Source organism: Coffea arabica, chromosome 2c, assembly GCF_036785885.1.
Source record: "Coffea arabica cultivar ET-39 chromosome 2c, Coffea Arabica ET-39 HiFi, whole genome shotgun sequence".
NCBI classification, from domain to species: domain Eukaryota; kingdom Viridiplantae; phylum Streptophyta; class Magnoliopsida; order Gentianales; family Rubiaceae; genus Coffea; species Coffea arabica.
Window position 1 is genome coordinate 33,208,949 of NC_092312.1, and position 25,509 is coordinate 33,234,457.

At 32.7% G+C, this 25,509-nt stretch overlaps 1 protein-coding gene and 2 long non-coding RNA genes across 4 annotated transcripts; 2 read left to right on the forward strand and 1 right to left on the reverse strand.

The window, feature by feature from the left end:
• Window positions 1-9,572: 9,572 nt before the first annotated feature.
• Window positions 9,573-14,462, reverse strand: LOC140035313 (uncharacterized). The gene is made up of 2 exons (XR_011839365.1): window positions 14,136-14,462; window positions 9,573-12,905 (listed from the first exon to the last, which is right to left on the reverse strand). It is a non-coding gene; the product is annotated as an uncharacterized lncRNA (long non-coding RNA).
• An 11-nt stretch (window positions 14,463-14,473) lies between these two features.
• LOC140035312 (uncharacterized) lies at window positions 14,474-15,964 on the forward strand. The gene is made up of 2 exons (XR_011839364.1): window positions 14,474-14,800; window positions 15,535-15,964. It is a non-coding gene; the product is annotated as an uncharacterized lncRNA (long non-coding RNA).
• A 2,512-nt stretch (window positions 15,965-18,476) lies between these two features.
• LOC113727232 (ubiquitin carboxyl-terminal hydrolase 24) lies at window positions 18,477-25,064 on the forward strand. 2 transcript variants are annotated; one of them, XM_072075783.1, is made up of 7 exons: window positions 18,477-18,596; window positions 20,468-21,139; window positions 21,251-21,438; window positions 22,117-22,361; window positions 22,915-23,060; window positions 23,797-23,973; window positions 24,352-25,064. In XM_072075783.1, exons 2-7 carry the CDS (start codon window positions 20,510-20,512, stop codon window positions 24,547-24,549), a joined length of 1,584 nt encoding a protein of 527 aa, XP_071931884.1. In that variant the 5' UTR covers window positions 18,477-18,596; window positions 20,468-20,509; the 3' UTR covers window positions 24,550-25,064. The 2 variants fall into 2 exon arrangements, with proteins under 2 accessions (XP_071931884.1, XP_027107068.1); XM_027251267.2 differs by lacking the exon at window positions 18,477-18,596 and adding an exon at window positions 18,892-19,231.
• Window positions 25,065-25,509: the final 445 nt, after the last annotated feature.

Genomic DNA, 25,509 nt, shown 5'->3' on the forward strand with positions numbered 1-25,509 from the left:
ATTAGTTAGTTAAGTACGCAGCTAGGTCATGTGGAACAATGTTGTTAGCTAAACTTGAGTTAATTTTTTTAGCCGAATTAGGTTTAGTTTAGTTAAGTCCTAGTTCTAGTTAAGTTAGGAGTTGAGTCTTGTAAACCTATAAAAGGCATCATTTTCGTTCAAATAAGGGTAGACGATTATGCATGAAAATTGAGAGTATTCTCTTTCTTCTTCCTTTGTGAATGCCCTTGATACAAAGTGAGTTGTGTCTCCTTTGTTCAAGTTTTGACTTATCAATTTAAGACCGCATTGAATTATGGCGCCTTCTACCCTTCTAATCAATCTCGAGCTATCCTTGATTGGATTAGAATCCTTCCAATTTTACCCATAACCTGGTCAAGATAGATCCTTTCACTGCCTGTGCAATTCATTTCTTCAAGAACGGGAGCTTAGAGATTTGGGTTCACATCAGACAACTAACGGAATTAAGAGAGATACAAAATTTGCAAACTGCAGAAATTTGTACTATTGGCCTTGTTTTTCTTTCTATAGATAACAGGAAATTTGGAACCATTGGGCAATGGATAAGGAGAGCCACTTTAAAGCTCTCCCTTGCACTAGATCAGGGATTCAAGCCCTACCTCATGCATCACAAGAAAGCATATGCTTCCTTGTTTTTTTAATAAAACCCCCCATACAAGTTTCTTTGGACTCCCTCTCCTCATAGTGTAGGTTAGTATAAGAATATGATAGATTATTTCCATTGCCAAAAAAAAAGGATAAAGCGAAATTTGGCTAATAGTCAGTATATAATTCAGACATGTAAGCTAGTTATGACTAGCTTAGGCAACCAAAGCAATACTTCTAAGTTTAAAAAACTCAACACAATATTTAAGTCTAACTTCTTCGAGTTATACGCATTCAAATCCAAACTACGTAGCAAAGTGTATGGTTTAGTTTTCTTGCCATTGTTAGAAATGGCTTGGACAATAGCTAAAACTGAGATGTTTTAGCATAACTTAATATTTTTAGATTTTTTTCATTTAGGAACATCTTTAGGAACACTTTCTTCTCTATGTTCTAAAATTTTCTAGAGTATATGCATTAGAAGTTAGTACTTTTTTTTTTCGAAACGGTAGAACATTAGAAGTTAGTACTTGGGAAGAAAAAATATACTTCATATGTATATAACTGATGAAATTAGTCATACATGTCTTGCCAAAAAAAAAAGATATAAGAATGCAAAGTAAATGGATTAACCTCAATGTTGTAAGCATCAGCTATGAATCGATCAAAACTATTCTCCAATTGTGGATTAGTGCAATGCGACAACGTGGCTTTGAAATAGAGTAAATACTTGTTTGGTGGAAAAGCCATTCTAAGTTCAAGTGTTTATTTTGATAATTTAATTTCTATGAGAGACTTAAGACAGTGAACCATCATTCAATATGTAGAGAGAATTAGGCAAGGATGTACGAGGTTAGTTCTTGATTAGCCTTTACTGAATTTCAATGATGGATGTTAATTGATCAAATTTGGAAAGCAGCTTAATGAGATCTTGGAAGTCCTCGAGAAGTTGCAAGGTAAAGGAAATCAAATCAAGTTCTATGGCTCCAAGAAAAGTGAAAACAACGGGGTAGGTACAAGACGAGTTAGAGGCTGTCACTACTCACATGTCCTATGCCTAACTTACTGCAATTAATTTCTAGGGACAAGTACAAAGATTAAACTACTATTCCTAGAAACAAAAAAAAATTAATGATTTGATGCAGTTCCTTGTATAATGACAATGAAATTTTGCTAGTCTTGAACCAAATGACTTCTTGACTATTCTAATTATCATTTCCACATAATAATTTATGAAAACATGGTTTCTATCATGAAAATTGATAGCAATCGAACTAGTACAAATAATTAACTGTTAAAATGATAGCAATTGTTGGGCTTCATGGGTCCAGCCCATTTTTTGGGCCAACTCACAACAAAATCCAAAGCGCATTTCATTAGGTTTCCAAGTCAATATTTGACCTGAAATTATAACTAGTATCACTTGTTTTATCTGAGCAGCGAGTAATCAATCAACAGAATGATCATCCGCCATTTTGCCTTGTGAGATCAGTCAAGTGATCAGCCGCCAACTTTGTGGAGTTTCGAAGAGAGAGAAAAAGGAGAATTGGGGAGGGAAAAAGCTAGAGAGAGAAGGAAATCATGCAATTTCATGACCTTGATCGGATGTTGATTTGAAACTCGATCAAGATGAAATTTTATTCATGTGATTTTCTTGTCAAACTCTACCCATCGTTTTCAATTTTCTCTCTGCTTGGTAATACCCTTTCAAACCCACTTTCAAAGAAAGAGAGGGTTTTTTTTTCAGTGTATTTGAGATGTATTGTATTTTTTAAGTTGTTTTTAGAATTTATTACTAAAAATTTGAAAGGCAAAAACAAGTTTTCAAAAACTTTTGGAATCCAAACGGAGCCAGTACTATTGTTCCACATGTAAGTTGTGCTCTCCCAAAGTTCAAACCAAATTTCCTTAATTACTGGCAATGTAGGAAAGATTTATCCTTTCTTAAGTGATCAAACTAAAATTTCTTACATTGTACTTTCGCATCATTTGTTTTCAGCAGTTTCACTAGTATTTTGTTATAGTTATTGGAGTTGACATCACCAGTAGAAGTGGCAATATGGATAAATGATTCACAATTAGTTTTGACTTAATGGATGATGGATGAAATTTATCCAATCCATTTAGATTAAATGGATCTAAATAGATTAAATAAAAACCAATTATCCATTTATAATCCATTTAAATATTTTGGTTACTTTTTTGTCTGTTTTACCATTTCTTGTAATATGAAGATACTTTTTTATGTAAGTGCGAATTTTAGGGTATTTGGGTGAGAAAGAGGACAAAGTACTTAGTTTTATATATAAAAAAAAAAAACCCAAACTCATATCTACTCAATAATCAATCAAATAAAGATAATAGTAGATAACAAGCTAAATTTCTAATGTGTACATTAAAATGCCATCTGTCTAACCATATCAAGGTTTTAAATTCAAAACTTTATTATTTTTCTCTGTCTTATCAAGTAAATATGATGCCATTCTTGTGAACCTTTTTCATCTACTCTCCTGAAGTTGCTGGTCTAATACGTACAAAGCATCTCTCACTTTTTTTCCACATCTAATACGTACAAAACATCTCTCTATTTTTCCATTTACTCAAAAGCATCCATATAAAATAACTAGTTGTGTACCCGTTCGTTGAACGGGAATCATCGAAAAATAATAACTATTTAGTTAATTTTATAAAAATGTCGATATAAAATATAAATTTAATGTATAATTTATTATAACTTGTTTTAAGTATATTACTATGTGTGCATTGTAATATAAATTTGAACATCTAATTCAGTGAATAATAATTCAAAAATGGAAAAAATAGCATTCAACAATACCATAGCATTTAAAAACTTGAAAATAAATAAAAAGTGCAGTAAATAGTATCAAATAATATTCTACTCTTCAAAAACTTGTTTTTGTTTTTCTTCTGTTTGAACATTCTCCTTGATTTGTCCGTGTAAATCAACATTTATTGATTTTCCATTATCACTACATGATAGCAAAGCAGGATAACTAAGTATAAAAAAATAAATGATTTATCGCATTCAAGATTATGTATAACAATACGTAAAGATTATAATTTAAGAAAGTAAAATAGTATATTAAATCTACCTTCTCATGCAAATCTTTTTATGAGGATTCCCTTCCTCTGTGGTTTTTGTTGAACCCTCTAATGAATGATTCATATGAAGTGTATTGAAATGTTGTTGATTAGAATCATCTGTTATACTAATTAGGATCTGGGAAGAAGGTGCTTCAGGTTGGTATTGGTTGTCGATTCCACCAATCTGATAATGATTTATCAAAATTAAAGGCAAAAATATTATGTGAGATATAATATGTGAAATATAAGAGAAAGTTATTGCACATTACATGTGAAAGCATGAAATGTGTTTCCCTCCCGAAATCACAGTGGAACCATCTAGTCACTATAAATCCATTACTACCTTGTTCCAGATTGTAATTGTTCAACTTGATTTGGAACACAAAAGGTTTCCACGTGATCTTATTTATTATTGATGACACGATTTCATTGCTAAATCCTTCTTGAAAATGAAATGCATAATAGATTTTTTTTTGGTAGAATATTCAACGGCTAAGATAAGTATCGGATTGTCTACTATTATTAAAAATATTTTAAAACATTAGATATAAGTTTACCTTGTTAAATTCTTCAAGAACAAAAGAAAGTTTGTGTTCTATTATTCTTTTAGCCTCTTGATCAAATATAACAAACCAAGCACTACCGGTTGCATCACTTGTCAAGACTTTTAACATATACCTGTATAAATACACATATTCTAAAAGTTATGTTTATGTAGATATTGTAGCAATTAAAATGATAAAAAAGATAACACCTACGACATATCTCAATTTAGGATACTCCACATTTTGATTGCAAGCATTGCACACAAAATTAGATCCTTCTAATGTCACTTTTCTCTGACATTTTGGACATGCTTTGTAGTGCAGTTGACTATTGAAATCAACTTTCAGAATTGTCACTTTGGAAGTGTAAACCAATTCCTAGAGAAATGACCAATTTAAACATTCAATTTAAATAATTAATATTTTTAATTGTGAAAACTAATGTGCTATAATTGTAACTTGTAACTTTAATCGTACCTCTGTTTGAACACTGGCCATTATCTGATATATCTCTGATAATAATTTTCGATTCTTGAACATTAGTTGTTGTATAGTTTCTCGCGTTTTTTAGGATGTAAAACCTCAATAGTTTGAGGAGCAGTGCTATGAATGCTAATAACAATCTTATCTTAATTACTTATATACAATATATATGAAAATATTAAACAAATATTTAATAAAGATATATAGCTTTACCAATTCAAATAATCTGCAACTTCAGAAATATTTAGATTCATATATACTCGTGTGGTAGTTGTTGATGACAGATAGTATGAACCTGAGTAACAATTTATTATGAGATCCATTAAGAATGCTACTGAAAAGAAATAACAATATGTTTATTAAGAGAAATTCACTAATGTTTATGTCATTACTTTTGAATTGTTTAACTGTCAGTGAAGAGATCACCAACACTAATGGTTGATCGGACACAAAAATAGTCTCATCATCGAACTGATTCGATGTTGTTCCCCATAGCGTGACATTAATGCTTTCACCACATCAATATAAAGTACTCAAAATTAATACTTGAATAGAAATTACTCAAAATTAATTGTTCAAATAAGAATATGAGCTGATCTTCATATTTTAACTAATTTATTTAGCAGATTAAATTATAAAAAAATGCAGCAAGTACCTTTTATTAGTAATTGCAATATCTCGTTTTTTTTACAGTTCCATTACTTTTCGAAACTTCATAAATTGGTCCCACTTTAGAAAGTCTTCCGAACACATCTATATTACACACAAATGAATAAGTATAACACATATAGTTATCTAGGAATCACTACTTTCAAATAAATAAAATTAAATATAGTATTTATAAAAGTAGTATTTACCCTATTAACTTATTACATCATACCTGATAAGAATGTAAAAACTTGACATCGTGAAGAGAGGTCATTGAAATCGATGAATTCAAATTTGTGAAATTTTATTGGATTCAATTAACTTTTTCTATTCCATAAATTTCGTGCTATGCACTATGTCTTGATAACGCACTTAATAATAAAATTTATTAAGAATCCTATTAGGAAACTACTTGCCGTCTCGTTAAACCACGTAGGTAAGAGAAAATATGAAGGGATAAGAATGAGAATACGACTTTATTATATAAAACTAGTTTTGTACCCATTCGTTGAATGGGAATTGTTTAAAATAATAAATTATTTAGTGTAGTTCATAAAAATATTTGCATAAAATACAAACTTACTGTATAATCTATTATAACCTTTCTTAAATACATTACTATGTGCACATTGTTATTCAAAAATAGTCTTATAATGTGAATTTAAACATCTAATTTGGTGATTAATAATTCAAAAATATAAAAAAAAAAAAAAAACATTCGACGATATGATAACATTCAAAAACTTGAAAATAGGCAAGATCAATCTTGGCTGATCTTCTGTAAACAAAAGAATGGTCAACCCATTACCAAAACATCAATTTTGGTACTTAATATAAATGGCTTAAAGGTTAATGTGAAAAGAAAAGAAACTGACTGAAATATTAATAAAAAATCAGAATTCAGAATCAATCAAGTCATAGGAACACAGCAAGATTCTAAATCTGTTCACAGCTAATAGAAGCAAAATGAAAACATAAGATGTATTTTGCTCTTAAGTCAAAAACATAAAAAATCTAAATAGTCTGATATATATTGCATGACGTGAACTGCTGTATGACAATGAACCTGATGCCTTGCCATTTATGTAATTAGTGACACCTTCTTGTTCTTTAGAAGCTTTCTACCAAAGTCTTAAAAAAAACATTGAAAACTGCACAAAATTTTTTTAACCCCAGAAACCTAGAAAATAAAAAAAAATTAGTACATTGTTGAAGACAATTAATAAATTGTCAAAGGCAATTAAAAAATCTTGTGAAAACACATAATTTAAAAGGCCACTTTTAAATCACTAACCAAAAAGCAATATGTGTTCTACTTGAATTGAAGAGTGAATCCATATTTTGAAATAACAAATTAATTACAAAAACCTTGCCAGAAATAAAAACCAAACTGTAACTTTTGAAGACTTATTTAGAAAATTCAAATTCAATGACCTAGCTATGAAGAAGGTGTAGGAAATTACAGACCACATACAGCGAGCATAAACAAAGTCCAAATGCGGTTCTTACATTAAAGGAAATAAAAACGAAGTTCCAAATTCGATCCTTGCATTGAAGTTAAAAAAAAAAAAACTTTCCAAAAAAATTGGTGGAAAAGTGTAAACATTTTCACTGCTTGATAAAGTAATGAGATCGAGAACCATATATATGAGTAAAAATGTACAGTATCTGTGATAGCGATAATCTGATAAAGATAATCTAATATTTGAATTGATATTTTGAACTTTTGAGTTGAAGATGAGAGAGAGTTAAAAACATAACTCAAAATTATTTATACTAATCCCCAAGAAATTTAGGCTTGACGATTAGGGTTAAGGAAAAAAAGGATGAAAGAATGGAAGAGATAATTATGACAGGATTATCTAGAATTGTAAAGGCAAGAGAAAAAAGAGAGATGGAATAGTGTAGGTTATTAGGGGGTTAACTCATAAAGCGCATTGCACTACTTGCCCTGTCGTTAAGCTACGAAGGAAAGAGACAAAATAAAAGAATAAGGGTGAGAATACGACTTTATTATATATATATATATATATATATATATATGGTATATATATACAAGCCCACATCATTTTTCTAAGCAAGAAGAAATGAGACAATCTAGGTCTAGCGCCTCAGAATTTCCTCTAGCAAACTTCAGCCATAGGGGCCACAAAACTCAAATGACAGCATCCTTTTAGATGTCTCATTTGCTCGTAAATGCATCTCAAATAGGAATTTATATTTGACCGTACGAGTCAAATACATATAGTTAATTGGATTCAATTAACTTTTTCTTTCCATAAATTTCATGCTATGCACTATGTCTTGATAACGCATTTAATAATAAAATTTATTAAGAATCCTATTTCCAACATCAGATATTGACTTCTGTTATTAATAGTTCCTTTTGAAATTAATTACTTTTCTACTTCTTGTAGTGATAACAATTCTTATTTACTTCGGTTCTTTGTGTAGTACACAAATTATTGGCATGAATTTGGAAATATATCTAATAGAGATATTTATGTCTCTTTTATTTATATCGCATTACTTTCCAGTTCCTTTTTTGGGTAGGAAATAAGAATCATATAATATTAAAAATTCTTATAGGAAATTAAAATTGATATATATCCAAACAAAAAAGGAGCAAACCACGTAGGAAACTACTTGCCGTCTCGTTAAGCCACGTAGGAAAGAAAAAACATGAAGGGATAAGAATGAGAATACGATTTTATTATATATATATATATATATATATATATGATTTATTAAGAATCCTATTAGAAAACTACTTGCCGTCTCGTTAAATCACGTAGAAAAGAGAAAACATGAAAGGATAAGAATGAGGATACGACTTTATTATTATTATTATATATATATATATATATATGATTTATTAAGAATCCTATTAGGAAACTACTTGCTGTCTCGTTAAACCACGTAGGAAAGAGAAAACATGAAAGGATAAGAATGAGGATACGACTTTATTATATATATATATATATATATATGATTTGTGAAATTTTATTGGATTCAATTAACTTTTTCTTTTCCATAAATTTTGTGCTATGCACTATGTCTTGATAACGCACTTAATAATAAAATTTATTAAGAATCCTATTAGGAAACTACTTACCGTCTCATTAAGCCACGTAGGTAAGAGAAAATATGAAAAGATAAGAATGAGGATACGACTTTATTATATATATATATATATATATGATTTATTAAGAATCCTATTAGGAAATTACTTGCTGTCTCGTTAAACCACGTAGGAAAGAGAAAACATGAAAGGATAAGAATGAAAATACGACTTTATTATATATATATATGATATATATATATGATTTATTAAGAATCCTATTAGGAAACTACTTACAGTCTCGTTAAACCACGTAGGAAAGAGAAAACATGAAAAGATAAATCTTTACGTATTTTGTTATAGTTATTGGAGTTGACATCACCAGTAAAAGTGGTAATATGGATAAATGGTTCACAATTAGTTTTGAATGGATGATGGATGAAATTTATCCAATCCATTTAGATTAAATGGATCTAAATAGATTAAATAAAAACCAATTATCCATTTATAATCCATTTAAATATTTTGGTTACTTTTTTGTCTGTTTTACCATTTCTTGTAATATGAATATACTTTTTTATGTAAGTGTGAATTTTAGGGTATTTGGGTGAGAAAGAGGACAAAGTACTTAGTTTTATATATAAAAAAAAACCCAAACTCATATCTACTCAATAATCAATCAAATAAAGATAATAGTAGATAACAAGCTAAATTCCTAATGTGTACATTAAAATGCCATCTGTCTAACCATATCAAGGTTTTAAATTCAAAACTTTATTATTTTTCTCTGTCTTATCAAGTAAATATGATGCCATTCTTATGAACCTTTTTCATTTCCTCTCCTGAAGTTGCTGGTCTAATACGTACAAAGCATCTCTCACTTTTTTTTTCTATGTACTCAAAAGCATCCACATCTAATACGTACAAAACATCTCTCTATTTTTCCATTTACTCAAAAGCATCCATATAAAATAATATGAGTGAAACTTGGTAAGTAATATATGCATCCAATTACCTACTACTTACAGTCAAAGATCAATATTTTACAGCTTTTGAAGGCATCAAAGTTATTTAATCTAACAAATATTCCAAGTTTAAGAGGTAGGTTTGGGAGAACCAAAACCTTCAAAGAAGTTCAAAGTATTGTCAATGCTGTTAATGAAGAAAAAAGCTACACAACAAGTGTGCATGGCCACACAAAAAAAAAAAAAAAAGAAACTATAAACAACAAGGCTGATATAAGAAGTAAGAGGTCAAGCAAAATTGTTTCTAGCAAATGGTAATCTGTAGGTATAGAATCAATCTTCAATAGTCTTCCATCCATCAGGACACGAGGCATTTTATGTTTGGAACACAGAGTCATAAAGTTTTGGGAGCACAGAGTCACAACACATTTAAACTGTTGTCAAAGAGCAATTTGCATTAGTACTATAAACACATTGTACATGGGATGAAGCAGCATAGGATTCACTGCATTTCGTGTGATATAGCATCAAATAATCACCTCTCGGTGACAAATTAATATGAAATGCAGATAAACTCAAGTGTGATTCTATGACTATCTTCACTATATATCACCTTATCTTGATATTACTTTGTTCGTATAGCATTTGAAGGACAAGAATGACTGTCGAATTGAAGACATTGTAAAATAACATGCAAGGAAGGACTAAATGTGAGACATCAAAGTGTCAAGCACACTAAATTAACCAAGATTTGTGATCAAGTAAAACCTACCTAAAACAACCTTGAAGCTCCAATAAACCACTATTCCCTAAAAAAGGCAACACAACATTAAAGGCCCAGAACAAGAAATAACCCAAAGCAAGTATATTCAGACTTTTGCCCACATTTTACATAAACAGAAACGAAACGTAGCCTGCAAGCCCAACAGGAAAAAAAATATATAAATATCTGATTGCCTAAACCCACTAGGAGTTATAGTAGAATTAGTTTAGTTGCATCAGGTGAGCAACATCATACTAAGATGTTTGATCTTTCATGAGACATATTTTCAAAAACAAATTGCCAGTATGATTGCCGTTCAATATAGGTGAGGAATCTAACACAAACATCCCCCTTAAGAAGCATAATGACAGTTGTATCTCTTTCTTTACAGAAGCAAACATCAATAAATTGTTGCATAATCATTGATTATGCTATTTCAGCAACATCATAGCAAAACTTAATCTCCTCTAACAAAATATTTAATAGATTCATAAATCAATAACTGTATCGCCTCTAAGCAATTCAATCGTTAACTAGAATTTTATTTGCAATTTATAAGTAACAATCAATAGCTATATTAGCTTTAAGCAATCCAACAAGTCACATGACTAAACTTCCTCTTTGTAAACCTCTCTATTAGAGTCAAGAAGTTTTGTAACTAATTAAGCAAAATCTATAATTAATGCAGCTTTTTTCTTGGCATTTTCTTGTGAAACCATATTAATATCACAAAATAGCAAATACATCATTTCTAAATAAAGAAAAATAGTAATTTAACTACCCTAAATATTATGTGCACTAAAAGCAATTTTTAACAAAATAAACAATATAAAAATACTTACACTTTCCACCATATAACCAATCTTTAGTGCATATTCAAGCCTCTACATTCTCTGGCAAGATGGTACTACGATATTTGTTGGTAATTTCACTACCAACCCTGAAAAGCAGACTCTAAAGCCACTGTAGTAATAGGGATACTCAAAATGTCTCGTGCCATTAATGAAATCATTGGATACTGGTTTTTATTTTCTTTCCAAAACTAAAGTACATCCAAATCTTCTTTGCTAAAAGCCTATTCTCATTTAAATACAAATCCATCTGTGATGTATTCCTATTCAAGTTATAGTGTTATTTCTCATACATGGTAAATTCATCTATCTCATCAGTAAGATTAGAAGAAACTCTCTCACTAGAATATGCTACTTGTGAATCTGCCATAATTGAGGGATATAATTGCATATAATCATCATACATCAAATGCAATTTCTCACGAATCTCCCTCACATATGTAGAAAAATTCTCGAGTATATGTTTATCAAACAAAACTATATACGTTACAACTTAAAACGTGGATCCGATATCACAACAAAACTCAAGACAAAACTGTAACACTTCCAATATTTGTTAAATTTATCATGCATCGTCATAGCCATTTGAACAAAATCACCATCTAAACTATGCATTTCTTCACAAATTAACTGCTGATTTTCTAAACCCCATGAAAATATAAATTAATAGTAGGATAACGAGATCCAGAAAATAATGTAGTGATATCATAAAACAGTTTAAAAAACAGACATATGCAATGGACCTTTATCCACTCTTCATCTGTTGGAAACCATTTATAATTTGGATCAACTAACTGCAACTCTTGAAATGTTTCTCGATGCTCCAAAGCAAATTCACACATAAAATATGTTGAATTCCATCTTATTGAAATATCCTGTTGAACTTTCTTTTTGCAATTCATAGAGACTCTAGCAATTCAACAAATTTGACTTTTCTTGCTTCATTTGATTGAACATACTTGACAGATTCCTGAATTTTTGAAAGAGGTTCCTCAACTATTTCTAGACATACTTTTACTATCAAGTTTAGAATGTGTGCTCCACAACACACATGAAAGAACTCTCCATCACACACAAATGCACCAGCAATCTTCAAATAACACTTCAAAACATTCACCAAAACATCATTGTAAGCTGTATTATCCATAGTCAATGAGAAAATTTTCTTTTCAATTCTCCATTCTCTGAGTAAATCCGTTACCCTTGTCACCAAAGAGACACCATAATGTGGTGGAGGAATATGACGAAAATTCAATATCTATTTTGGAGCACCCAATCTTTATCAATATAATGAGCTGTAAGCGCCAAGTAACCATCTATAGTGGATGAACTCCATAGATCAAATGTTAAATGTATTCTACTATTCACATTCTTTAAGGCATGTTTAAGATTTTCTTTTTCTCTCGAGTACACTCTCACCATATCTGCTTTGATTGTATTTCTTGATACAGATTTTGCCTCTCCATTTAAGAAGTTGTACAAATCTTGGATGCCCTCATGTTCCACAAATTCAAAAGGGTAATTGTATTTTATAATAGTAACTATAATTTTTTCACGATACATATGTTGATCCAAAGGAGCCCCAAAATTTGTATTCTTTAACTCTCTCCACTTGCAAGAATCAAAATTCTTGAGCATATTAGATGTTCCAGAATTACCTTTTAATAAATATGTTTGTGCACACCATTTATAATTAACTTTTTTCCTCCCATCAGTAGTCATTGATACAGTATCAAAACCATTCCAAGCAATTGATGTTTGTCTCCTAATATGCTTCGTTGAACTTTCTTCTATAGCTTCTCCACTTTTAGGTATAGAGTTTGTAGATAAAACTCGCTCAATATTGTGCTCTTCTTCTCCTTCCATTTGAACAAGTACCTAATATTGATTGCACCAAAGAATAGGAAAAAAATCTAGATCTTATTAGACCTCCCAATTCGCCCAAAACTAAATAAGAAACAAAAACTAATTGATCAATGACAAGATGGCATGAAAAATAAAATAAAATAAAATAGAAATATCCTTAGTGAAAGTACTTTTGTTTGAACATAACTCTCTATCAGAAGTAAATAAGAAACATGTGTAACTTGGATGTTCAATAGAAGTAATTGTGAAAGAAAGAGGGAGAGAAGATAAAATTTGGCAATAACTTGAAATAGTCCAAAAGCATGGTAGCTAATCTCCATCTTGTGCATTTGTATGTGGTGCCTTTTCTATGAAAGACATCAAGTTCACATGTAAGTAGTAGAAACCAATGGATGCATTGCATCTCAATTTGGCTACTTAATTAACTCAGCAAGTCATCAAGAAGAAATGATATTTATTTCCCAAAAGAGTTTCTCGCAATCATCTTGAGCTTTACATTTAGCATACATGTTACGCAAAGCATTTGAAGCAATCTGGCAAGAAACATGGCCTTGTTTAATAACATGGCTATGAAGACCCTTCCCCAAGTTTACATCTAATATTGCAGCACAAGACTTTATAGTATCTGCAAAAACTTGATAATCAAGTTTAAAACTTGACCAACATTTTGACTTATGGAAAAAGAGAGAAAATACTTCTCTCATCTTGTCAACCACAATCTAACATCGCTTCAATAATAAACACTACAAAAATTAACTCGAAGTTCTCCCATTTAACATGGTCTAACATTAAATCATCAAAAGATAATCTAGAAATTTGAGTTTATCTTCAACTGTAGTTTTCATTGGATAAATACTACAAATAAAGATATCTCTATGGTGCCCATTAGCCATAAAGGAGACTCATGAGTTCACAAGTAGCATAAATATTTGAAAAAGTAACAACCAGCAATTCTGTCGGAGGAATTTCATCAAACAAATTACAGGTGTTACCAAAGATTGGCTGATTTAAAAGGCCAACCACAAATTATGGGAAAACATTTCGCAACAAGAAGATTCTGATTGGTGGGCTTGTGAAGAAGAATCGAATTTGAGGCAAGGTGTAATGGGAAGAGGGAAAATAGATTATAGGCATTACCAAAAATTATTAAGCACTAAAAGGAAATGAAAAAGCAATTAGCAGAAATAAATACATATTTGTTATGCAGAACCAATAGAAAAGAAGAGGCAAAGAAGGACCTACGATGATGATGAATTTGGGGCTGCTTTGTTTTTAGGGCACGACACCATAGACAAGAGAATGCTGAAATTTTGATCTATGTCTAGGGCTGTCAACGGTTCGGGTCTGGACCCGGACCCAGACCCGGACCCGGACTGGACCCGCCAACATTTGCCTGGTACAGATAGATATATAGACCAGTGACCCGGACCCGGACCCGGACCCATTTTGTCTAATAAATTTGCGGGTCGGATACGGAATATACCATTTCAACCCGTATCCGACCCGAACCCGTTTTAATTAATTAATAATTAAAAATATATATACCTATCTATCATAATTATTCATATCAGTAATGTATTCCCAAATTTTTCTAACTCTAATACCCACTCCCCACCGCTGCATTGCCTGCACCGCACATCCCTTCTGGCTTCTTCCCCTCAGTCCCTCATTCTCTTTTCTTTTTGCCTTGCCTCCTACCGCCTCCGCCAGACGCCAGTGAAGTGACCAGTCCGCGTGAAACCGGCGACGCTGTCTGACTCTCTCCATCTCCAGTTCCAAAGAGACCGCTGGATCTGGCCAGCTCCAAGGAAGCCCAGCTCTTGCAGTCTCACTCTCTCCTCTTTTCCGGTGAACAATTCAAGAAGACTGCGACCCACAAACATTTTCCTCTCCGTAGTCCGCACCAGGTATGTGCTTCCTATATTTTCACTTTGTTGAGGAATATTATGTCAACCGTTGAAGTTGATTAGTTCTGATATTTTGCAATATGGAAAAATCATGTAATAAAACCTATGTTAATTGATGTTTTTCTCTCTTAATTCTCTTTTTCAGAACTAAATATCGTGGGATTTGAAAGCAAACTTGCTTTCTAAAGTTCAATTTGAGCAGGCAAACCTTGCTTTTCCTTTTTTCCTAGCTTGTCTATTTCGTGGGATGTGGTGATTTTTGAGGCTTAATGTTTGAGGCTAAAACTTGTGCAAGTATTCAAGAGAAAATTAAAATCACATGCAGTATTAAGTTTCTTCAAGAATCATTTCTACGGCATATTTTGGTATTAATTTTTTACCTTACCACACTTCCTTATCTTTATAAATATTATTATGTGAATTAATAGTATCAACCATGTTTCCGAAAAAAGAAAAAAAATAGAAAAATCGAAAGAGAAGAGGTTCAACCGTGTGTATTCTTATCCCTCAAATAAATATATGTCTATATTGATGGATCTCGTACCAAAAAAATTATGCATCGAGGGACCTAACACAATTCTAACACAGCTTCCTTCTTCTGCCAAACTGATAACAAAATTCTGTTTGGTAAATTCTGTTTGGGTCTAGATGAGTGCATGTCCACAGCAGTATTTGGTAAATTCTGAAAAAGCCTTTAAACTTGTACCATGTTTATCTAATAAATTCTATTATAGACTAATTGCAGGATGTCATCTTTGCCAAGTAATCCAACAGGACCAAGTAGCACAGCTGATGAGAATGAGGTTGCCAAGTCCAACAGGCCCGACCCAGATTCGGGACCCGTCGGGTGTAGGTCCGGTAGAAACAACAGGGGACCCATCGGGTATTCAGGCCGAATCTAGAACTAATGTAGTATAACGGGTCCGGGTCCGGATTTATCAATTTTGGCCCGAACCCGGGCCCGTTGACAGGCCTATCTGTGTCCATCTAACGTTGCCGCTTTTAGTCATTTCTTTTATTTGATTTTTATTTGGTTTTTAAGTAAATGAATGTATATGGTTTTTGTGGATAATCCATGTAAATCCATTTAATGGTTTTACTTTGGTCAACCAATTAAAACAACTGCTATAAATGGATAATCCAAAACCATTTGATTATGCATTATATGGATGGATAAGTGGATATCATTCCAGATTGCTACCTCTAATCACAAATATCAAACAATATACCATTTTTATTCTATTCAGTTATCATGATGTATGGAAAGCACCTTACTTCATAATTAATAAAGGTGTCTTAAAGCAAAGATTAAGCTTATTGATTTATGCATGTTGGTGAAGGTAGTGGTGTTATTGACAACAATCTGTTTGAAAAGGTACTTAGAAGTTAGAATTGTAGGGATGGAGACAAAGTGGCGGCATTGGGGACAATTGCCTCTGCCGACCTTACCAAAATCTCCATATCTATATATAAAATTGTAATTTTGCTCCTATACTTAAATGAAATTGCTCCCACTATCGATCAACAAAATTTAAGCATTAGAGAATTCTTCCCACCAAAATCTCCATAGATGCATACAAAATTGTAAGTTTACATTCACACTTAAATAAAATTACTCTCACTACCCATCAACAAAATCTAAAGTAGTAGCACTTTGTTTATATGTCTCTATATCCAAATAATTTAAAACACTTAAAATAAATTACACTACCTTGTTTAAACAAAGAAAAAGACTCAATTTGCATTTATTTTTCTTCTTCATCAATTTTAATACGCTACCAATACACAAACCTATTTCAAAAGATTTTTTTTAAAAACTTTTTTCACTACACTTTGGAACACACAAACATTGCTCATTTTTTATTTTATCTGAACAAAATCTAGAGAAAATTTATTAGGGTTTTGAGAGGAGAAGTGGAAGAATCTTTATTTGGAAAGTGAGATTTGAGAGGTTTTGTTTTGTTGCTAAATTGTAGATTAATTGTGCATATAATTTTTGGCATATACTGTTAATTAAACTTTTTTTTTCATATTGTAATTATTAAAATTTCATATGTTAACTTTATCCCCACTGAATTTCCTTTCTAGCTCTGCCCTGTTTAGAAGAATCAATATTTCACTAATAATGAAATGAAGTGATTTTAAGTTAAGTAATTTATAAGCTAGGTGATGGAGTGGAGAAATTTTTCTTTCTACCTATCACAAACTATCAAACTGAAGATTAAATCAAATTGTTAAATTGTTAAGTTTCACTAAGAGCCTAAGAGCCTGTGTATAAAGGGAGCTAGGTGATGGAGTTAAATTGTTAATTTTCATTGAGAGCCTAAAAGGTTAAAGAGATTGTGTATAAGGGGCAAGTTTAAGAACTTGACTAGACCAAAGAGGTGCTCTGATACCTCATTTATATATTTTTTTTATTGCAGGTAGGGTTCAAATCCGGGATCTACAACCCAAAGAGGGACTTAGTCTCTTTTTGGTGGCCACTGTGCCAAAGTTTCACTCATTCTAATTGGGTTAACTTTGCTCATAGGTCATATAATATGATGGCAACATAATACATAGTTAGAGAACTTAATAAATGCAAGCTGGGAAACAACTATGCTTTACTTATTGCACTCTAATTTTTTTCAACAAATATTTCAAAATCTCACTCGATGTTTAGTTTACTTTCAAATCCTGATCAACATTTATGTTTGGTTCTAAAAAAGAAGAAATTTTGTATTTTTTTACTAAAAGAAAAATTCTATTACTCCAAATTAACTTGTTCCCTATTATCACAAAATGTAATGAGTAAAAAGTCATTAATAAGTGGTCAAATTGCCCTTCTTTCTATGAATATCAACAGTTGCTTTCTTTTCTTCACACAATTTCAAAATTTCTCTCTCTCTCTCTCTCTCATAGGTGGAATTTTGTTTAGGTTTTGGGTGGAGGGGGGCTGGTTGAAAAATTAATTTTTTTGGTCTTAAAACGTTGAAATTTTTTAAAAAAATAACTTTTGTATAAATTTAAACTTTTGCCTTCACCAAAAAAAAATAAAAATATTTCAAGTTATATACATAAATTTTAATTAAATTAGAGTTCGTCTCCCAAAATTTTTTTTTTATTCTGTCTATGCTCTCTCAACAAGTGTAATAAGAACAAAATGCCCAAATACATGCATGTACAACTTAGTTGTTGAAGTAAAGGAGGACATTTTGACCGTTTAACTAGATTAAGTAATATGAACGACTTTTGACTCACTAGATTCCCTGCCTGCGGATTGATAGGAATACATTACAAAAAAAAAATTGTGTAGTTTGAGGATGTATGGTGCTAAAATTCTCCGTTTGGATTAATTACATTTAAAAGTGTTTTGAAAATATTTTACTGTAACAATATATATAAAAAAACTTTTACTATAGATATTTTGGAAGGATTATTGGAATATACTTTGGAGTATCTTTTAAAATTAAAATATTTTTTAAATATTAATACTACCACCCATAGCCACCCCTCCTTCTTTCTCCTTCCTTTCCCTTCCTCTCCACCCCCAGCCTTCCCTTCTCCCCCTCGATTTGGTTGCGGCTAAATTGAAACCAAAAAGTACCAAATCTTCTAGTCGCGATCTGCCCATGAGAGGGGGAGGGGAGGGCCGGAGGGTGGCGGAGAAGGGGAGGGGAGGCGATAAGAGAAAGGGTAGGAGGGGGAGGAGAAGGAAGAAGACAGGGGGTGGTGACGGTGGTAGTGTGGTGGTGAGGGAAGGGTGGCGATAGTAGTGAGTCGGGGTGGTGGCAGTGATAGTGGATGGTGGTGATAGGTAAAAATTGTTGTAAATTTATTTTTAAAATTTTTTTTTGTGTGTATTTGTGAGTTGTTTTTAATATATTATATGAATGAAATGTTTTTTGAATTATTTTTATTTGTATATTACTGTAATATTATATTTAAAAAACTTATTTTAAAAAAATAGAAGAATCCAAAACGGAGCGGATAATTTTTAGCACTTTGCAACCCAAAGAAAGTCCAAGGGGGTATTTCGAAATTCTGCAAAACTACAGGAAATTCTTACTGCCCTAAAACCTAGATTAGACCCCGAAAGAGCAAAATCCCCCGCCCCACTTAAACATTCCTCTCTAAAAAAGACGTTTTCCTTTGCAGATTACGATTGATAGTCGATGCTTGTTGATGAGAATCCCAATCGGATCTTCAATTAAGCTTCAAAGGGCCAAAAGGGTTCTTCCTAAATGCTCTGTTTCTCTCTTTCCAACCCCTGTTATTTCATGTCTTCAATCCTATGCCCCCTCTTCTCCAAAAAAACTGGGCCTAATCACCAGATTTTAGCTTTCCATAAATTCTCTATGCACTTGTTTTGTTCTAATTCTCATACCAAGAACCCTCTTCCTAGTTGAATCCCTCTGTTTTCTGCACAAGATGAGTGACTCCAAGTCCAAGGTTTGTGTCGTCTTTTGTAATTTTTGCCATTTTTGAAGTTGTTTGATTTTTTTATTATATTATTTATCGTATTGGAAAGATTTACCCTTTTCCTTTGTGATGGTTTTGTACGTTAGTGAGAATTATGAGGTTTTTCAGTTCTTTGTTTCTGCTATATTTGTGAAAGTACTGAGAAGAAGCTCAGATTTTTGTGTGTTTGAAGTTGTGTATGAGTCTTATTTCTGGAATTTAGTATACTTGCTTGAAATATTTGGTGAATATAAGTTGAATTTGCAAAAAATTTAGTCCTTTGACTGAAGAATCAACGAAAAGTTTAAACTTTGAATGTGATTATGGAGCATTGCTTTTAACTGTGCTATGCGTATGATTATAAGAAGTTGTTCTTTCACCCCATTTTACTTGTTTTTAGTAGTACGGGATTGTTTCTGTAATGTTGGGTTGCTATTCCAGAGAATAAGATAAGTATTGCAATTAGTAAGAATTTTTTTTTTTGGGTGTTAAGTATGTATCAATTGCTTTCCAGTTGAAAATTGTTTATTTTGATTGGTCAATGTGAAATTAGTCCAAAAGAAAGGCATGTTGGAGGATGTGTAAATATTTAGTTGGTGCATCACTAATTAGTTGCTGTCAGTATTCGTTCTCAAATTACTGGGTGCTAATGTTGCAATGCTTTTCTGGGTGACTTTATGATGTTGCTGCCTTGTTACAAGTCATTGATTAATGAGTGGCCATCCAGTGATTACTGTTAATTTTTTGGTGAGTTTGTGATTTTGCTGACTCGCTACGAGTCATTGACTGATTGATTGCCACCCATTGATCAATGTTACAAGTTCAAGGAAGTCTTTAGGTGGACATGCCTGTCTTGCATTTTGAACTTACTTTTGTGAAGCTGTTTTTTGAAAAAACTAGATGGTTTTCGCCTTCTGTTTAGTTTTGTGGTTGCAACTTAGCAGTTAACTGGAGAATTTTTTAGTCATCGGAGACCATAGTCTCTTCCAATTGGGGGATTGCTTAAAGCAATGTTTTGTGAAATAACAGTTTCTTTCAAACAAATAAGAATCCAATGCAATAGAAAAATCTTTTTTTAATGATTTTTCTTCTCCCTTGGTGGTGTTTGGGGAGAGGAGAGGGGGGAAGTTGGTTTTTCTATTGATAACCTCATATGGTGACTACTTTGATGCTTTTGCTTTTCTTACCTATGGTTTGCTCAATGTTGCTTTTCTTTTCGTATTGCAGGTGTTGCTTTTTGGTTCATTTACGCAGGATGAAACACAAACTATGCTCAACCAATCATTTAGCAACAGTACCAGGATTAGTAAAAAGAAAGAGTTGCAAGTTGATTCTGCCAGCCCTGTTCAGGAATTATCTTTTGGTAGTTTTGGCAATGACCCTGGAATACAATTTGGTTCAGTGAAAGCACCTGTAGATTCAATTTTGTCTGACTTGCAAAGGGGCAATGAAGGGCATGGTGTAAATTCAGTTCATAAGCCCATGGGAGGTGATCTGAAAGAAAATGGAAGTGTTGACCAATCTATTCACTTCTATAGCAATGGGAATAATGAGTCCAATAAAATTGATGTTTTGGACTTTTCTGTATCATGTGTATCTGGAAATGAAGATGAAGCTTTTCATAAATCCCCTACCTTGAAAGCACAAGTTCTTGATGGCGTGGATTCAAAGGGAGCATTTTCAAATGGAACAATTAGCGATTCCTTGGATATGAAGCAATTCAGAGAAGCCCTTCAGAGGTTACCTGATGGTCCTTTTGTTGCTTCTGCGGACCTTCTGCCTCGAGGTCTGATCAACTCAGGGAACCTGTGCTTCCTTAACGCAACATTACAGGCTCTCTTGTCATGTTCCCCATTTGTTCAGCTTTTTCAGGAGTTAAGAATATGTGATGTTACTAAGGTGTTCACGTCAAGCCCTTAATTCGATCTTTCTCTGTAGCCTCTACTGTTATATTATCTTTTAATCTGTTATGTGTAGACCATTATTCTTATTTTTTTTTCCAATGGTTAGGTTGGCTTTCCAACACTGGCATCATTTGGTTTATTCATTAATGAGTTTAGCTTGCCAAGTGGTGTGAATGCAAAGAGAAAAGATGTTTCTGTTATTGAAACTGGTCGGGCTTTTTGTCCTGCCATATTTGAAGTGGTTCTGAAAAATTTCACTCCTGATGTGCCCACTAGCACAGTTGTTAGGCCAAGGTATGTCTGCGTTGCACTGTGTATCTCCTTCCAACTTATCCTGATGGTTGCTGTCATAATGATCTTTTTCCCTCTCTGGTTTAGATGATCATTTTTTTAGGTTAGTCTGTTAAGGCTGATAAATTAAGCGTTGCTTTAGTGGCCTTTTTTTCTATAGCTTTGATGATTGAGTGAAAATTTTTGTCTTTTTGTTGAAGGGATTGCATTAACTACTCGAGTAAAACATGTACTAGAAATTCTCAATGCATAAATGTTAATATCGGTAAACTTCTGTAGTTCTTGAGTAGCTTGAGGTTAACAGACAAGCTGAAGACTACTATCTTGAAGTTGATGATTAGTACAGGAGTTAGATGGAAATGACATTGTTGATGGTGTAATTGAGTTCACTGTGCAGAATGTGTTGTTAAGGCATTAGATTTTATTATTCGCTTTTGGTGTTGTAGCATGTGAAAAATTAGGTTCTGCTAGAGAAAAAGTTACCGCATAAGTCAATGTTATAGTTCCTTTATTCCCCCCCCCCCATCTCGTTCAACATCATTATGCATGCGTATCTGAAAGCTACACCTGTGTGTATGTTGTACTTTGAGGGCAGATGTCCTGAAAAGTTTGCTCTTTTGTATATTTAGTAAATTTTATTATGATTGACTACATTTAGGAAGCCACTATTATCCTTTACAGGCAAGAAGATGCTCAGGAGTTCCTTAGTTTTGTCATGCACCAACTGCATGATGAATTACTCAAGCTTGAAGGTCAGTCAAGCTTGAATGGAGGAAAATCATATGTTGTCTCTTCAGCTGAAGATGAGGAGTGGGAGACTGTGGGCCGAAAGAATAAGTCTGCTGTCACAAGAACACAGAACTTTGTTCCTTCAAAGCTAAGTTCAATATTTGGGGGACAATTGCAAAGTGTTGTGAGGGCAAGAGGTAATTGTATTTTGGATGGTTCTTTGTTGCAGTTAAAAATATGGTGGCTTAATGTGGTGCAGTTAAGAGGAAATATATTATGATACAAAATTTTGTTTAACTTATTCTACCTTTTATGTATCTATTCAACATGAAACAAGTCCTTGGTGGTACATGATATGACAAACATAAACGCATTGATGATTGGTTCATTAATTGTTCACCTAGATCTGGTACCTCTTTGGCCTGTATATTTTGGTTTTACTACTATACATATTTTTGGTGCAATTCATTTCTGAAAAAAGGGTGGGAGAGTGGAGTTGGTTCAAATATGATAGTGATTCAATACTGTGGTTGCTTAGCATTGATATTTTCTGTTTTCTGCTTTTATGCCTTGTGTGCAGTTGACACCTTTTCTTGATTGTGTGATCAGTTAGTTTTGGATCTTTCTTTACATATGCCCTTTACGTTTCTATCTTTGCAATGTGAATAAGTTCTCTATGTAGCATAATACCTGAATTATTTTATTTTTAAAGGTTTATGATTTTTTTTAACCTATTCTTATGTGAAATAGGAAATAAAGCTTCTGCTACTGTTCAGCCTTTTCTTCTGCTCCATCTTGATATCTCTCATGAAGCTGTCCGTACGATTGAAGATGCTCTTCATTTATTTTCTGCAACTGAGACACTCGAGGAGTATCGAACATCAGCCAGTGGAAAGGTAATCTGTCTTTATTACATAATGTTGTATTTTTGGTGTATTTGAAGATCAGTAAGCATGAAAAACTTGGAAAAGGAGGTTGGATCGAAGGTTGTCTTTTGCTTTTCAGAGAGCTTGAGTAGATAGGTGGGAGTTTATAGTTTTCAATAATTGTCAGGCTCCAGTCTGCTTCTTATTTATGATTGCCCTTTTGTGTTGTTCAGATTAGATGAAATATGGTAATTTTAGTCCTTTAGGCCTCTTTATTGTCCACCATGAAAACATTTGATTGCATGATAATTGCTTTGCTTATTAGACCTGACATTATGCAGTGTGGTTTTTTCTTCTTAAAATACTGTTTTTCAGTTGCTGGACTTCTTTCTGCTTGAAACAGACATGCAAGTGTTGAATGGATGGTTTGGACACGTTTTTATTTCTGTTTTTAATTTTTTGCCCTTGTTTATTTGTTCTTTTGGTAGTTAGATACTTGGTGGCTTACATAATCATAGTTGGATCGAAGTAAAAACTCTCTATAGATAATGAAAATGGATGAGTGAATTAGGACCAATTCCTTTAGTTGGGGTTTGTGGGAGGAAGGGGAGCAAAATATGTCTCATTGTGTATTTTCTGGTAACCATGGAAGATTTATGTATTGTCTCTTGTGTGTGCTTTTATATTGGAATTGCGAGTATAATTGAAGAATCTTGGAATAGCATAATGGGCTTTAGTTTTGATTTATATGTTCATGATCTGTCAGGCTGGCTTTGCTACTGCAAAGAAATCTGTTAGCATACTGACACTTCCCAAGATAATGATTTTACATCTGAAGCGGTTTGGATATGGAACCTGTGGAAGTACCAAACTACGTAAACCAGTGCGATTCCCTCTGGAACTGGTCCTTAGTCGTGATTTGCTTGTTTCTCCAACTACTGAGGTAGGGATCTTCCAGTGCGTCATATTTTCTTATGTAACTACAAGTTTTTGCATGATAAAATAAATACTTTCATGTTTCAGAGTGTTTATTGTTGAATGAGATGCTTCCTGTAGGATGGAATCTCTATTCCTAATTCTCAGAACAACAACAAACAGGTTCTTTTTTCCCATGATGTCAGTCAGCAATGACAAATTGGGAAAGCAGAAGTGTACTGAGAACCTAGTTGGTTTCTTTTGAGTTTTGTGGAATTGGGAAAGGTTTTAGAAATATGGAGAATTTGTGGCAATGTGTAGCTAGCAGTACTTTCAGCCACATTGGCAATTTTTGGAAAATTGTAAATGAGATTTAGTTCAATTCTTTTGTCTTGCCATTGTGCAGGGACGAAAATACCAACTTGTTTCAACAATAACCCACCATGGAAGAGAAGCATCAAGGGGGCATTATACTGCTGATGCATTCTACCCCAATGGTCGTCAGTGGTTGCGGTTTGATGACGATTCTGTCACTGCCATTGATACTGGCAAGGTACTCCATGATCAGGCCTATATTCTCTTTTATAAACAAGTGCCACGGTGAGAAATAATCTGTCAGTTAAAAGGCCTTTTCTCTGGGGAAGATGAACCTCTTGGTACTCGCAGAACTGCTGAAGCAACTGTGGAAGCAAATCTTGAACACCCACATGACAGTTGAGAATAACAAGAAATTTTGTAATTCCTGTATTTTTTTAGAGCTTAACCGGATTATATTGGTCCATTCATTTTTATCATACTTCAGTGTGAGGGGCAGAGAGAGCGACGACAAAATAAAAAGGATTAAAGGCTTTAATGTGTTGAAAGAGGGTTGGTAAAGCTGCAAGTACTAGTAACCAATGTTCTGGACTTCAGAGGCTCGTTTTAAGGGATCAGCAGTATGCAGAATTAGCACTTATGTTGCCCATTCTTCTATGCCTTTTTTTCCTAATATTGGAAATGGGTTTGCGGATTTCATGATTCATGTTTCTGTAATAATCCTAATTTGTATTGAACAATTACCTATGGTTGCTATTAGTTTTAGTTTATCATGAGTAATGTATGAGTTAATTAGTTTTGTCATCAGTAAAGTGTAAGTTAATTACAAAATAACAATTTATAGAAAAAAAAAAAACAAATAGCTTAGTTGACCAGTATGGTGATGAACGCAGGGCATGCACACAAAATTAAGTTCAATTTGGATTCAAATTTTATATTTATAAATTTTTAAATATTCTATGGGTTATTTTTTGCAAGTATAGGTTGTAATTGAATATAGGATATTAAGAGTCAAATTCACAGAAAAGAATTAAGGGTTGAATTCGCACAGAAGAATGGACAATCACGGGTATTATTAAAATTTCTCTATTATTGAAACGATCAACAAATTGAAGAAAATAAAAGTATACTAAAATGTACAAGAAAATAGTAAATAAAAGCTTCTTAGATTACGATATTCCTAATTACTCATGTAAATGCAAATTTTTAAATCATTGAGCACTGCTATCTTAGATAGTTATGTTGAAAT